The sequence below is a fragment of the Leuciscus leuciscus genome, assembly GCF_965113295.1.
Source record: "Leuciscus leuciscus genome assembly, chromosome: 21".
NCBI lineage: Eukaryota > Metazoa > Chordata > Actinopteri > Cypriniformes > Leuciscidae > Leuciscus > Leuciscus leuciscus.
The window spans coordinates 12739049-12755162 of record NC_138745.1 but is presented as its reverse complement, the minus strand read 5'-3'; the positions used below and the strand labels follow the sequence as shown (position 1 = coordinate 12755162).

Sequence of the window (16114 nt, the reverse complement as noted above, 5' to 3'; positions counted from 1 at the left end):
TTCCAAGTATAGAACAAATAGAGTAAGTCTGGAGTAACGTGCTGATGAATCAATCCATTCTATAAAACCAGGAAAGTCAAACAAGTAAATAGTCAGATAGTTTTGATTTTGTGATCATTCTATAATCCATCATCCTCGAGCAAGGTCACAAAGTTTGCAATAGAAAGTTAATTACAGCCAAAGGGTTTGAGTTAGAGGACCACAGACATTTGCCCGGTCTCACAGACAAGGTTTAAGCCTAGTCCCAGACTAAAATTCATGTTTGAACTGTCTTAACTGAAAGCAACTTGCACTGAAATAGCTCAGTGCCATATACATATTTAAAAAAAAAAAAAGGTCTCAAGATGCACACCAGTAATTTTTTTCTCTTTTTTTTTTCTAAGGCAGTGTACAAATCCTAATTTAACTAACTTCTACTCCTGGCTTAATCTAAGACCTGTCTGTGGAACAGTTGTGTTTGTGTTTTGGTGAACTGCAATATCAGTGTTGCCTGCTGGAACTCTATTTGTTTCTTCAACTACCTAAACATCTTAGGGAGTTTTTCCTTGCCACAGTCTGTTTCACATTAACTCATTAATGCCCAGACTTTTCCCAGAAATGTCACATGAGCATACTGAGCAGACCATTTGGCATTTAAGTGTATTTTTCATTTAAATATTTAATATTTGGCGAAAAGTGGACACAAATCTATATACAGAAAGTCCAACAGAAACCAATGCAAAGATAATAAGGCAGAATGGTACCGTATTAAACAACACTACATCCAACAGGTTGTCAAAAATTCAAATGTCTTCTTATAGGATTAAAACATTACATTCTTCCACTGAAAATATTTATAGCTGGAAAATTATCCATCAGAGAAGAGCATTATAATAGGAAGATTGAACAAATCCATCATCCATGAAGAACCCGTAAAAAAATTAACTTAAGTCCAATTATATTTACCAAGTATACTTCATGTAGAAAGTATTAGTATACTTGTAAGTGTACTATTTCAGTACTTATTTGGGTCTAAATTGGTCTACTTTTTTGTTTATAAAAATTTGTGTACTTTTTGTAAACTTTTGAATACACAATTAGCTTACATCCAAGTATTTCTTTTGTATTGCAACTATACTGTGAACTATACTACAAGGGAAATAGGTACTGTTAGCTATATACTAGCCCACTTTTTAGTTTATGAAAGTACACTTTTAAGTATACTCTCAGTAAACTACTAGTTTATGAGTTTTTATACTGCAAGTATACTTTCTTTAAGTGATTTTAACATCATACTTATAGTTTATTACTTATCATACTATTTTTTCCCCTATTTAGGTATTCATTCAACAAAGTATAATTTCTTTAAGAAGTCCATAAAAACTAGACAAAGTAAACTCACTTATTTTCAGTCCAAAAAATGTAAACAAAAATAGCTCACTTGAATAATATTTTTTTTGTAAGTGTAGTCGTGATGTTCCATTTCAAAACAAAATGTTTGCAAAAACTTTAGTGTGGAACTTTTATTCAATGGGACAAATGAGTTTAGAGATCAGAATTTTTTTTTATGTCTAAAAGTAAAAATATGTAACAATCAAATGTACACTTTTAATACTGGAAAGCTTGTTGGTCTGGTTTTCAGCCTCAGGATTTTGAATCTGTTGCTTTGTTCTCTGTCTGAATGCATGTACATTCACATGTGTTTGTGTATGTTTCACAGTTCTTCGTGACGTGCTTTCTCTGCGTCTTCATCTGATTTTAGTTTGAGTTCGTCCAGAGTGATCAGACCATCAGCGTTCCTGTCCTGGTTCTTGAACATGTCAGCGATGACGCTGTCTGCATCTTGAGCTGGTTTCAGACGACCTTTCCCTTCTGATACCTGCTGTTTGATGAACTGTGAAAACTGTGGAGAGACATGGTAGGAAAGTGAGGTTTAAAACCAAATCATTGCTTTCCTAACATAGGCTGTGACACTTTATAAAACAAGCATTTAAGTTCAAAGAACATGTACCCTAAATAGAAAACAGAGCCAAGAGGTATGAGAGCCAAATACAGTATGTCAGCAATAGTAAAGATAATGCTAATTTAGTAGTGCAAGAGACAAGTCTCATATCTAGCACTGTAACGATACTTACAGTAACTAGTCAAGTCAGTGAGTTTAGTATTATAATGTGAAAAATCAAAGGTCTTATAGATAACCCATCAAAATAAAAGTTCATTTTAACTTTAAGAAATTGTGACAGAAATATATTACTATTGTACAGTAGAATGGAATTGTCAAAGTAATAATATTAATTATAAAATCATTATATTTTATGCCTTCATTTGATTACCACCATTTATGATAATAAATCTGTATCAAAACATAAATTCAGAAACAGGAAACACAAAATTTCTGAAAAAATTTAATATTTAATAGGGCCTTATTGTTGTAAAAATAAATAATAATAATAATAAATTGTTAAAAGTTTTATGAATTCAATTGATTAGACATGCTTTTTGATTATTTACATTTATGTAACAAACAAAATTAAAACAAAATCCATTCTAAAAAAATATTTTAAAAATTGGAATTTGTAAAAAAAAAAAAAAAAATGAAAGGGCCCTAAAAATTTAAATTTTGTTATCTTTTTAATAAATTGTTGTAAAGTTATATAAATTTTATGATTTCAGTTAATTAGACATGCTTTATGATTGCTAAAATGTCTATGCCCCATGATGCTTTGCTCAAATTATGGGAGTAACTTAATATTTCAAAATGATTTCAGTCATTTTGACAGACAATAAATATTGTATTTACCTGCTTCAGAAACATTACAGTAAACAATAGGGATCAGAAGTGAAAAGGGGAGACAATTACATTTTAAAGCATTCGTGTGAAAACAAACCTGGAAAGAGACAAATGTACTGCAGTGAATTATTCATGGGATATATCGTAAGTTAAATCGAGAGAGCAGACCACAACGCTGTATATGTTGTCTTTTTTCATACTGTTACAGCAGAATACAGAGGAAAAGAATTTAGCGACTGAAAAGAGCTCTTGCCGTGTTATACAGTATGTCACATTAAGATACTGTTACGTTATAAACCATTACGTTAAAAAGGGTTACATGATTCTGCTGATGTCTGAAAATAGAACATGAAGGAAATTTTAAAGCTCATTCAGTCAAACTGATGGATAAGGATTATTTGTAGCGCAACCTTATGATTTGAAATTATTTGTTTCTGTCTTTTTGAGTGGAACTTCCACAAACCGCAAGTGCCTCCCATAATGTAAAACGCAGTAGGCTTATTAGGAAATAGTGGGATTAAACAGAGTCCAGAAAAACTCAAATGGATTTCATTAGGCCCTACAAGATCTGTAAACTGACCTCCTCTAAAGGGACCTGTTGGTCCTGGTTGATGTCTAGAGCCTCAAAGAGCTGAATTGGACTATCTTCGAGCCAAACGAACAGGTAGCCTTCAGGAACTCCCTTCTGCAGAGACACCAGCTCCAGTTCGAACCGGAGCACTGCACTGCCAGGGACAATACCAGCTAGGAAAACAAGAGAACAGGGCAATGATGTTTCATTTGACAAGAATTCATTAACTCTATATTACAGTGTTCCTTATTGTTTTGCTGTTTGAAGACTCACATTTCACACACACACACACACACACACACACTATTATATTTTATATATTATATATTTATTATTATAAATGATTTAGAATTGTATCCCCCTCTACCCTCAAATCTGATGACTTGGCATGTTTCAGTTCACCTCGTTTCTTCAGTCACATACAGTAATAGACCTTTATTTTTAGTTCTCGTTTCCACTGTTTCCACTTTCTGCTGTTTCTTGAAATTTTCCTCTATCCACAAATTGGTGGAGATGATCCAGTTTTCCGTCAGACTACCTCAGCCTCTTCTCCAAATCCTCAGTTCGTCTTCTTCACACAAGTATAGGAAATCGTATTTTTCCGATAAACGGCTTCAAATATCTTTGGACATTTCACATAGGAAGATCTCTGTTCTCAGAGCAGAGTAGGTTATTTTTCTCCCTATACTGATACTCTCTTGGAGGCAGTTTTCCTCTTAGCCTTTCATGGGTTTCTTTGTTGTGAGTACTTGAGATCTTCACTTCTCGTGTTGTAGGGTTCTCCAATATTCCTTTCTCTTCTAGCTTATTTCCCCTTTTTCTTAAAAATTCTATAACGGATGAATTGGCCCACAGCCACTTAATCATCATTAACAAAGTGCACACTCCTTTCTGTCCTTTTCTTTAATGATTAAAAATCTTAAATGTCAATCTCAGACCTCAGGTGACTCCACTTTTTCTCACTCTCTCCATGACTCAACAGCGCTTCAGTCAACGCCTCATTAAAGTATTAAAGATCTGACACTTCTCCTCATGACTACACCGGGGCACTCCTTTAGGATAGGTACAGCTACATCAGCCGCAAATAAAAGACTTTTAGAAGATAGATAAATAATGCTGGGCAGGTTGTCCTCTTCAGCCTACAAACATTATATTTGCACTATCTATATAATGTGCAAGCTCTTGCAACCAACAAGTCTCAACAAGGTTATTATACTACATCTCTGATGGGGCGTCCTTCTCTGTCATATTCACCCTTCTCAAGTTAATCAAGTTAAACTGTTATGTGTCATTTACTGATCAGCACATGGTGTTCCCATTATGGACGTATGTGGCGCATTGTCATAGCCCGCTCCCAATTTTACAGTGTCAAGTATATTTAACCGTATTCACTATTCTGTCAACACTGACTTTTACAATGTTTGAGTCCCAGACATAGTCCCAGACATAGTGTCGGCCCAGATCCGGCCCACATCTGGTACACGTGGATTCCACACGGTCCAGATGTGGGCTGGATCAAGGCCGACACTATGTTGGTGTCTGGGGTTTCACAGCACATGGTGGCTTGAGCTAGTGTTAAAGTGGCATTGTTCCTATTTGCAAAGGTAGTCAGTCAACACCGGCTTACATTAGAGTACGACATAAGCCCCTTTCACACAGCGCGTTGATCCCGGGAAATTGCCGTTAAATTTGTTAAAGTGCCTTCTGTGTTAACGCTAACACGTCCCGGGATTGATGCCGGGATGTGGACCTAGTAACATTGCCGGGATCAGTCCCAGAACGCGCCCTGTGTGAACAAAAGCCAGGACCAATGCCGTAAGGGGTGTGTCGTAGTGATGACACGATAACTACGTGCCATCGCAATGACGTAGTTATCGTGCGATTCTATTGCTCGTAGAATAAAGTTTGTGTTCGTCATCAATAAAGAAAGAACGAAAAAATGTCTGCAAACTGGAATGAAGCAGAGACCAGGGAGCTCCTTACTATCAGCGCTGAAGCTGAGATCGTTCGACGCGTACGTCACACGTCACATCCTGACATCACGTGTCTTTACGGGATGTGTGTGAACGCACTCACAGGTTCCGGAAAATCACTGGCAGTGTGAATGAACCAAAATCAAACGAGTGTATTTTCCAGAATCTCTATGTGAAAGGGGCTATAGACACACAAGATAAGACACACCTCCTTTCTCTCCATGTCCAAGGTGTGGCGGCACTAGAACTGTCCGTCTCTCTCCCACACACATGTTCCTAAGGGCCTCATCCAGGCCATCAATTATTTTACCCCCTCCAAGCAGGACATCCTGTGGGGCCTCATAGTCGCTCCTACAATGATCGAAGATCAACAAACAAATCACAAAACCATTAGCACATTGTGTTTTTATGAATTCACTTCAAAAACATGAATAATTTTATAAATATTGAAGATAGATAGACAGACAGACAGATAGAAACTCACGATGTAAAGAGCAATGTGCCGTCCAGCAGTGAGCAGTTGTAGTGGTACTGAATGAAGTCATTCACCTCACTGGTTTCATTACACCCTGAAGATTTATTCATGATCTCCACCTGCACAGGATCTTTGACATTGTGGAAGTCTATCACATGGATGTCAAAGACCAACACGGCCGAACCTGGGATGTCCTTACCTGGGCAAAACACAGCTTCACTTACTGCATATTCACATTTTGAATGCAAACGGGAATTACCAGTATCTATCTTCACTCAGTAACTCTCGCCTAGAGAAGAAAAGCAGGGCCGAGCCTGATCAGCACCTATATGGGAGACCTCCAAACATCCCTACATCTACTAACTGGCTTCATCCCTCGGTCTCCTCTCCACCACTAAGGTGGTACGTGAGATGGGCGTTCTGATGCAGTATGGTTGCTGTCGCATCATTGAGGTAGATGCTGCACTCTGGTGGTTTATTTATTTATTTATATACTTATATACTAATATAATTTTGAAATACACACAAGGGTACTAGCGCTTATGTTTTTTGTCTTTTTGTCTTTAGACCTTTTCTGGTTTTTTGGACGTACAGGTACTGATTCTCCCGTTGACTTCACTGTCTTCTTGGTAAAGCATGAAAATAAATGTGTTCCATTGTCTAATATTCACTTTTTGTATCACCAAACAACACTAGGCTACTAGTGGCAGCCAATGAGTGTGAGGATTCTCTCCAAACCTTTAATGAAACAGTGGGCCATGTCAAAATGGTGAATATATTTATAGAGATGACCCACACTATACATTATTAAAACACTTTTTTATAGAAAATGATACAGTCTTCATCTTATGTGGGTGTATACCAGGGCCAGAAATTATTGGTGCTTTGGGGTAAAAATGCCACCAAAATGAACAAAATCTCTCCCCAAATTCAAGATAAGGAAAAAGTCCCCACACAATTAAACTAAATCTCTTAGAGCTGACACAATTAAAGTGAAAATTAATGAAAAGTGCTGATTTGATTAGATCTGCTCACGTTGCATTATATTTATTTTATACCTTGAGCATTACAACCAATCACAAAGGTTAATGTTGAGCTTATGAATGCAATGGCCAATCAGAGGCGTTCAGATTAGTCAACGCTGAAAATGCCAAAGTTTTATGTCATAGAACATTATCACTGACAGAATTTTTAATCTGCACTCTCTTGAATTCTCTCATCATAAAGAAAGAGCAGATTCGATGTCAGCAACAGATTAGTTTTGCAGATTCTTTGATTCACGAGTTCACACTTACATATAATTGATTTTCTAATGAGTAAAAAGCAATGAACTAATTCATAAACAGATCATAGCTTTTTTTTACTGTATAGACAGAATATGACATACCCCTTCTCCAAAAGTGTCAATGTATTCTTTTAATCTACATTAATAATCATTATTATAATAGAGCAATATTTGACAATAATGATTTTTGTCATAATACTGCAGCCATAACCTGAAATGTTTTTATTTATTTACTTTATGTAAGGCATTTACATTATCCAATTGTGTGTATGCCACCTTAAACAGTATTAAACAGTCCGTGTACATAAACATAAATGCTGTCAGATGCAGCCTCTGTTCCACCTTTGCAGTGTAAAGATGGCATTTTTTGTGTTGATTGATAAAACTTAATTGGTAAATAGTATTCTGATTGATTGATTGATTGATTGATTGATTGATTGATTGATTGATTGATCAGTTCTGAAGTAATTGTTTAAATTGAAGGATTTGACATAAAATGTATAATATTGGCCATTAATGAAAAAGTAAATGTCTAACCCTGGTGTACACCACTGTCTTCACACACACAATTTTTTTTTTAATTGATATTAATATTTAAAACTTTTTAAATTAGCACCAAACAAGCACCAAAATGCACCTTTAAGGCACACACTTTCGTTCCTTTAAATGCATTAAGATCATCTAACCTGCCCCCTGCTGGCCATACGCAAGGTGAGGCGGCAAGATGATTCTTCTCTTCTCTCCTGTACACACACCCTGCAAGCCTTTATCTATGCCTGCGATCATGTAGCCCAGTCCAATGTACGTGTTGTACGTCTTGTTGTGCTGATAACTGTGATATTAGAGTTAATACATCAGAATCTACATCTACTGCAAAACCAAACACAAGGAAACAAATCCAATTTGAAAAAAGTCATGAAATAAACCTGGAGTCAAACGTGATGCCGTTGAGGAAGGAGGCATTGTAGTGGTAGCGGATGTAGTCGCCTGCAACAGATTTGCGTGTACATGATTCAGGCGCCTTCTTGAACTCCACAATGATGTCATCTTTAGGGTTGTGGAGGTCTTCCAGGAGAATGTGATACACCACTGATGCGTGAGGAGGGATGTCTGTGCCTGAGGGAAAGAGAGACGCAAGGATGAAAGAAAGGGAAAGAAGTATGAAAAGTCATGTTGTGTTGTGGGTCCATTTGACCGGCACTCGTTTTTTAAACTGCTTGAAACAGTTTAAACCATTTATTTCTTCTTGATTTTTTTAAATCGCCCTGGAAAAATTCACTGTTTCTTTATCGATTTGAGTTTCAAGGTCAAAGAGTCTGTGAAATGAAGTTTTTGGCTGTTAGTTGTTTGGATTGCAATTTCTAGTCTGTTGCAGCACTGAAAACAAGTGTGTGGAACCCATTTTACCATTTTAGGGGTTTGAGAACCAGACATAAAAGGCAGAGGCTATTTACACCAAGTACAAAAATTTTTAGATACTATTTATACTTTTTACATTTATGTGCAAGTAGTCAATCAAAATGTGTTCTAAATCTGAAATCCTCAGACTGAATCATAATCTGAAGTCTTGTTGTGTATTCCAGTCATAAGCATTTACTAAAACAGGTTGCGTTTTGTAATGTTATCCATCTTGTTGATAAACGAATAAGAACCCAGGGTTTACGAATGTGCAGTGTGAAATCTGGAAACCCCATTACCCAGGAATGAATGAACAAATGAACAGTGTGAAATATGGAACAAGATTAAACAGAATTACATTGACACAATTTCAAGTGTGAAAAGTCCAACATTAAAGAATGGAACCATTTCCAAGATTTTAATTAAAATCAACAATTGATACAGAATAGGATGTTCTTTATATACACATGCAAATGGTTTGCTTGCTTACCATAGCCCTTTTCTCCAAATGCCAGAAATGGGGGGATGATGAAGTGTCGTATTTCTCCCACACACATGCCCAGTAACCCTTCATCCAAGCCTTTTATGAGCAAACCTTCTCCAACCACTGAATCCTGCGTCTGGGAACGCTTGTAGCTGCAAGATTCTCATATAAGATTAGTCTACATACATCTGTGCAACAGTTCACACTGGGTACATCTGATGTATGGCATGTGTCCACTATAGATACTTTAGTTTTTAAATGTTAAAATACATTATCTTTTGCCAGTTTAATGTACAAAGACCACTACTGCTACGCCATATGTAAGGTAATTTGCAAGAAAAGTGTAAAGGTCCTTGCACACAGAGTCCAAAATTTTTGCATGTAAAAAATAAATACAACCTCACGTTGTGTCAATCACGTTTATACTCTGCCTCTGAAACTTTCATCCGTCATAAAAAAATTCTCATTAGGTTCGATTTTGAGAGCATTTTGAGAGGTGTTTTGACAATTCTGAGCCACTGAATGACGAATATGAAAAAAACGCAAACGAAAATTTTGGACCTTAAACCCTGTGGCTCTATCCAGCTAACAAAAAATGTTCTAAGAACGTTTTTCAAACGTTCCTATTAAATTATGCAAATATAATTTCTGAATGTTCACTGAACATTCAAAACTTCCAGTTTAAAACAAAAAAAAAAAAAAAATTTTTTTGCTTAGTTATGCAAACGTTAGGGGAACATTGCATTATTCATTTTGCGAACATAAAGGGAATGTGATTTGAATGTTCTCTAAACATTTTGAAACAAGTAGTAAAAATGTTGGCCAAACACCCAACTTAACGTTTTAGGTAAAACTCCATGAACGATGTATAAATAAAGTTTTATTAAAGACCAGATTAACTTTGTTACTAGAACCTTGCGAGAGTTCTGAGAACGTTCCCTGAAACTTCGTGAGCTTAGAATTATAAGGTTCTATCTCCGTTTAGGGTAGTTCTGAGATATTGAGCATCAAAGTTTTTACATCCCAGCTGGCAATGGAGAGATGGAACCTTTTTATTTTATTAATAACTACTAACAAAATATTTGTTTACAAAAATAACACCACACAGGCATTAATAAACACCTAATGGATCAGATTATGAAAAAACTCAATTTCGACCAAAAGTGGAGATAAAACCTTATAATCGTAAGCTCACGACTTGTTGAAAACAATCACTATTATTTGAGGTAACTGGGACATGAAGTAGCACTAACCTGGAGTCAAACACGGTGCCATCCAGCAATGACGCATTAAAGTGAAAACGCACAAAGTCAGTCCTCATGACTGAGCGCTTGCAGTCTTTAGGTGTACTGATGACTTTGGTCTGAACCTGGTCTGCCCTGTTAAAGATGTCTAGTAGAACCAGATCAAACACTAATGTTGTGTCCGGCGGCACTGTACCACCTAAAACGCCACAGAAAGAATACATATTTCAGTGATCGCAAATGCTAGTGGTTCATAACTTTCTGAATGGTGGTTTGCGAACCTCTGGGGGTTTGTGAGGGAGCTGTAAGAGGTTTGTGAGTTGATAAAAACGAATAATTATATCCAATGAAAACTGTAAATAAATAAATGGGGCTGCATGAGAGTCGTGATATTGTTTAGGGCAATAATCAAATCAAAGGATCTGAATATGAAATCAGATCTGAGAGCTTCTCTGTTCACTGTAAATGCAGCAAACTAAAAAAGTTCACTTTATTTACACATATGCATAATTTCCAATGTTTTTGTGGGCAGTTTACACCATTTTAGTAGTATTCCACCTTAATAAAAGGATTGTTTAAAGCTCAAGGCTTTGAAATTTTGAAAGTTTGTTTTGTAACAAGTAGTGTAAAATACAATTATTATTATTATTATTATTATAATGATCAAATATTTTAAAATATATATTTTACAGTACAATTAAAATTTACAACAGTAATATATTTCTGTATTCATTTGGTAATTGGAGTTAAAACATAATAATAATTGTTATTGATTGGGTTCCTAAAACACCAGTGTGAATGTAATGTATATAGTGTATACACTTATATGTATACACATATACATAATGTAATGAATTTAATTATAGTGTATACGCTACATACACTATAACAACTAAAAAAAGACTATCAGCAATAAAGTCCAAATAAAACAATAAAAGATTGAACATTTTATCCATTTATTTGCTTGTCATGAGACCATTAACCAACATCAGAGAACTATGAACATGCAAATGTGTCACTAAATTATTGAAATATGAACTTAAAATTTCAGGGGGTACTTTAACCAAATGTCAATTATTTTAATAAGCGTTTCACAAAAAGAAGAAAGAAGTGAAAATACAGGAGTTTAAGCTTAATTTGCTTGAACACACTTGCTTTGATATCTAATGCCCAGTCCAAAACATTTTTAAGGCTGTGTGTGTAAGACTTGTGTGTCCAAAAATAGTTTGTTGGTCTGCTTTACAATTTCAAGAAATGAACTATTATGTACATTTTATCAATGTAAAAGGTGTGTTTGGGTATATTACCTGCTGCTTGGCTACTGTAGGTCAGGTGGGGGGGTACAGTGATCCTCCGGCGCTCATTCACACACATACCCAGAATGCCCTTGTCCACACCAGCAATCTGCCACTTATGCCCCACCTGTCCAAAGAATGCAGCCCCCTTATCATAGCTGCAGTAAAAGAGAAAATTACCTTACTTTAAATGTATTCTCAAAGGGACATACAGCACATAAACACACACACACACACACACACTTTGTAAATCACGAAATACCAATCAAGGGTATTTACACAAGTATTTACACAAGGGTATTTACACAACCTGTTTTATTTAAGTAGCTCTTTTGACAATGTACCTCTACACCATTTCAAAGCAGCTTACAGGAAATAAATGCTGCAATGTCTATCATGTATTAAATCCTGGAATTTATAATTGGAGTAGTTGTATAAGTTTGAAAAGATGCATGAGGCTGAGGAGGCCCAAAACCAAGTTTTTTTTTTTGTCCACGTATGATACACCATGACCAAAAAAGCTGTATGAATGAAGCTCACCAGTGTCTGAGACACAGCCATAAGAATATGCAATATATAGTTTTAGCTAAATAGAATTGAGTAAACCATCTTGAACAAACCTAGTATTTGCATAATAAGAAAATTATGAGAAAATCATTTTTTAAGAAAAAAAAAAGCATAATGGTGCATGTCCAGAAAATCATGGTACACTGAAAACCAAAGCCAATTGATGCCTATAGCTTAGTTAATGACAAAAGCAAAAAGTACAAGTGAAATTGTAATGTGCAAGATGCAAAGAATGAACATCACTCAGTAAACACTTGGCTGAATCATCTCACCTAGAGTCAAACCGTTTTCCGTCAGTAAAAGTGCCGTTATAATGATACCGCACGAAATCTCCGGATTTCACTTCTCTGACGCACGGCTTGGGAATGAAATATCGATCAACTGCAATATCATCGATCGGCCCTGGATTACAGTCCACATAGAACCACGTCGCCAGCAATAAACTCAAAACAATCCTCTGTAGCATTTTAAGGAAAGTGTAGTCTGTGAGTGAGGCTTGTGAGGGCTCGACAGAGAGTTGTGGGCTCTTGTAGGAGGAGTTCGGATGTGTAAACGTGGAAGATCCTAAACTGGGATGTTGCTTGCGGGCACTTTTTTCCTTTTCACCAAGTTCTGTATTAGGCCTATTTTATAGGAGTCATCAATTGTTTACTGTACTTATTTTTCATGTTATTGATCAAAATGGTGGGGAAATGACGCATATTAAAGGAAAAATATTTAATGAGATCATATTTCGCGGAAGCGGATGGAGAGGAAGACTGCCGTTCATTAACTGACACACTTTAGCAGCTCTTGACCTATTTATCAGGGACATATGTGGCACTAGTATATTATTTTGTATTGTATCCTAGCTACATTGCTCAATTATGTTTGTTTCATTGAATAAATCTGATAATTTTCTGTCAAATAATGATTTCTGTCAGATAATTTATGACAACATTGCGATTAATATAACTGGATAAGTAACTCAAAATCGTGGTAATGCTGATTCTACAGCAAAATAATATTTCGGAGATTTTCTCAGTATAGTTGCACTGTTGCAGAGCCACTCCCCTATGGGAGAACCAATGGGTGGAGCTTGACGTCCAGCCCCCACACCCTAACCCTACCCATAACCCACAGTGAATGATATCAGAAATTATATTGAAAATGTATGGAACAACAGATTTCTGTGAAAATAAATCATAAATGTGGGTATGGATCACGGGGTAAAAGGCTCATCAGCATGGGGCAACAGGCACAAAGTATTGATGCAAATTCTTTAGCTAAAATATTTTTTTAATAATGTCTAACTTAATACTTGTTTAAAATAATCACTTTAGCAAAGTTTGTACTATTTTCTGTTCATTTTTTATTAAATAATACATTTTTGTTCATTAAATATACTGTCATTAAAATGTGAATATAAAAAATATATATTATATTAAAAAAATACAGAAACTAAAATTCTGAAAGCATTGAAGGAGATCCCATAATAATTTAATATATATTTACAGTGGCAACAATAAATTATATTTTATTATATAATTAATATCATATTTTTAATATATTTATAATTTAATATATCGTTTGCTAGTTACATATTCTGTGTAATTGGATTACTGTACTAATTACTCTAAAAAGCATTGGATTACTTATTACTTTCTAAATCCCATATCAACTTCAACCAGTTGAACAATACAAGGATAAAAACAAGACTGCACTCTTAATTCCTTCAAATAAACAATAGGCCTATTGTCAGCAAGGTGCAGGCAGTAATATTGAAGCAGCAGAAGATGATTCAAAACACAGAGTTTAGTAAAAATCCAAAAGGTAATCCACAGACGGCTTAGAACAAACACTGATGCTAACATAAACGTAGACCGAACAAACACTGAGTGAAGGTGAGGAACTAACATACACATGGTGAAGAAAATGACAAACAGCTGTGATAATGATTATTAGTGTCCATATAGTTTCTATAGAAACTAACGAGTGGCGGGAAATTCAAACAAAGGAACACATGTGACTAATGAAAAGTCTAAAAGTCTGTGACTAGCATCTGAAGCGGAGCCAGAGTGCAGAGGGAAGGAAGGAGGAACCCGCTGTAGCCGTAGGGGTGGAGAGACTGAGCGCAGGGGAAGGCTCGCAAGTCCGTGGCGTAGGCAGAATGACGACTGACCAAGATGGAGCCGGAGGGACGAGAGAACCTGGTGCAGCCGTGAGGTCGAGGGTCTCTGGTGGAGCCGAAAGGTGGGAGGAACCAAGGCGAAGTCGACGGGCCGAGGTGGAGTCACAGGGTCCTCTCGCTCGGGCAAGGCTGGTGGTTGCACGACCTGCGGCTTCACGTTGCAGCAAGGCGTCACTGTGGAAGGCAAAGGGCTGCAGGCATCCAGCAGAGGCAGGGCTGGAGGACTGACTGATCTTTGCAGCTAACTAAGGTGACCGAGGTAAATTGGACGTGATCAATAATGGTAATTCTAATTCCCAGCAGGTCGATGATATGGTCTTACTTCGGTCTTGAAACAGCAAGGATGACGAGCAAACAAATTCGCAGTCCATACAAGTTTCAGTGCTGTCTTGAAACAGCAATGATTTAGAACAGACATATGATACCAGGTGGGATAGGGTGGGTTCAAATCCATCAGCCAGTCCCCTGTGTCCGAATCCATCAGTATTCCCTCTGTTGCTGCTATCGCTGGCTCATACCCCTGGTCAGACTCACTCCTGGGGTACCGGCTCCGAGGCGATGTACGGCGATGTCCTTTCCTCTTTGGGCTCTGACTCACGGATCGCGGCGGGCCCTTGCTCTGCATTTGCAGGGGGCTCTCGTGAAGTCTCTGTGGTCGAGGGTGGTGGGCTGGGCTCAGGGTCTGGCTGTGTCCTGGATCGGGGACAGACACTCTCCAGACACCTGATGATGGCTTCCCTCCAGTTAAGGCCTGAGGTGTCTGGAAGGTCTACATGTTAGTGGTAGCTGGCCCCGATCCAGAACAGCGATTTCAGGGTCTCTTTGTCAGAGGGGCAGGTGACGGCAAGATGACAGAATAGTTCATCTGAGCCACCGCAGTAAATTTTGCAGCGTATTCCGTAATTGGGTCCGGTCTTCTGTCAGCAAGGTGCAGGCAGACGATGAAGAAGCAGAAGAATATGATGATTCAAAACACAGAGTTTAATAAAAAATCCAAAAGGGAGTGATGGGACGGTTGATACCGGGGCTCCGATGCTCCAACATAGTTTTCAAAGCACTATTGTATCACACACTACACCAATGCTTGTATCGAAATGACAGTACCACGTGATTGATGATGTTTGAAGTTTCGAACGTCACGCAGTATCGGAAGGTATGAACAGCTGGTTTGAAAAAAACGTGGCGCTTCACCACCTCATCTGATGCATAAAAAGGGAAATGATTATGAAGGAGGCATTATTTAAATTATTTAACACTACACTTCCCTATAACATAATTGATATATTTTTTAAACAGAACACCCCAAATATTTTTTCAATTACAATTGACCAGTTGACCATGCTACACATGACACGAGCTGTGGTCTCATTGGCACAAATTAATTTAGATGAGATTAGATAGAACTGTATTGATCCCACACTTGTATGTCACAGACTTCCGAAGATTTGCTTGGTCACATGCTTTTTCTGCTCTGCCATGATTTGTTAGATATGGAGAAATGTTGACCACCAGATGTCACTAATGTGCAATTTGATGAAAGCCTCAAATGCTTCAGAAAGCCTTGGTTTCCCACTACCAAAAGGTAATCCACAGATGGCTTAAAACAAACACAGCTAACACTGATGCTAACATAAACCAGACAAACACTGAGTGAAGGTGAGGAAGGAACTAATATACACATGGGGATGAAATGACAAACAGCTGTGATGATGATTAGTGTCCATGGAAACTGATGAGTGGTGGGGAATTCAAACAAAGGAATATGTGACTAATGAAAACAAACAAGGAAAATGTTACATTAAAAACATACATGTTAACATTAGATGTTGAATTTTGATGTTAAATCCACTATTGTTTAGATAGAATTGTTCTATACAGTATT

The 16114-nt window shown here is 37.0% G+C and overlaps 1 protein-coding gene across 1 annotated transcript; it reads right to left on the bottom strand.

Moving 5' to 3' along the window:
• Positions 1 to 1476: 1476 nt before the first annotated feature.
• Positions 1477 to 12577, bottom strand: fkbp10b (FKBP prolyl isomerase 10b). The gene is made up of 10 exons (XM_082152758.1): positions 12335 to 12577; positions 11508 to 11653; positions 10210 to 10399; positions 8963 to 9108; positions 8001 to 8190; positions 7761 to 7906; positions 5799 to 5988; positions 5523 to 5665; positions 3351 to 3514; positions 1477 to 1882 (listed from the first exon to the last, which is right to left on the bottom strand). Exons 1-10 carry the CDS (start codon positions 12526 to 12528, stop codon positions 1694 to 1696), a joined length of 1698 nt encoding a protein of 565 aa, XP_082008884.1. The 5' UTR covers positions 12529 to 12577; the 3' UTR covers positions 1477 to 1693.
• Between the last annotated feature and the right edge of the window lie 3537 nt (positions 12578 to 16114).

Excerpts from the sequence above, each read along its gene's own strand:
- fkbp10b (XM_082152758.1), bottom strand. The coding sequence starts at position 12,528 with ATGCTACAGAGGATTGTTTTGAGTTTATTGCTGGCGACGTGGTTCTAT. Across the intron at positions 9,109-10,209 it reads GGCACCGTGTTTGACTCCAG|CTACAAGCGTTCCCAGACGC; the intron begins GTTAGTGCTACT and ends AGAATCTTGCAG. Across the intron at positions 7,907-8,000 it reads GGCATCACGTTTGACTCCAG|TTATCAGCACAACAAGACGT; the intron begins GTTTATTTCATG and ends CTAATATCACAG.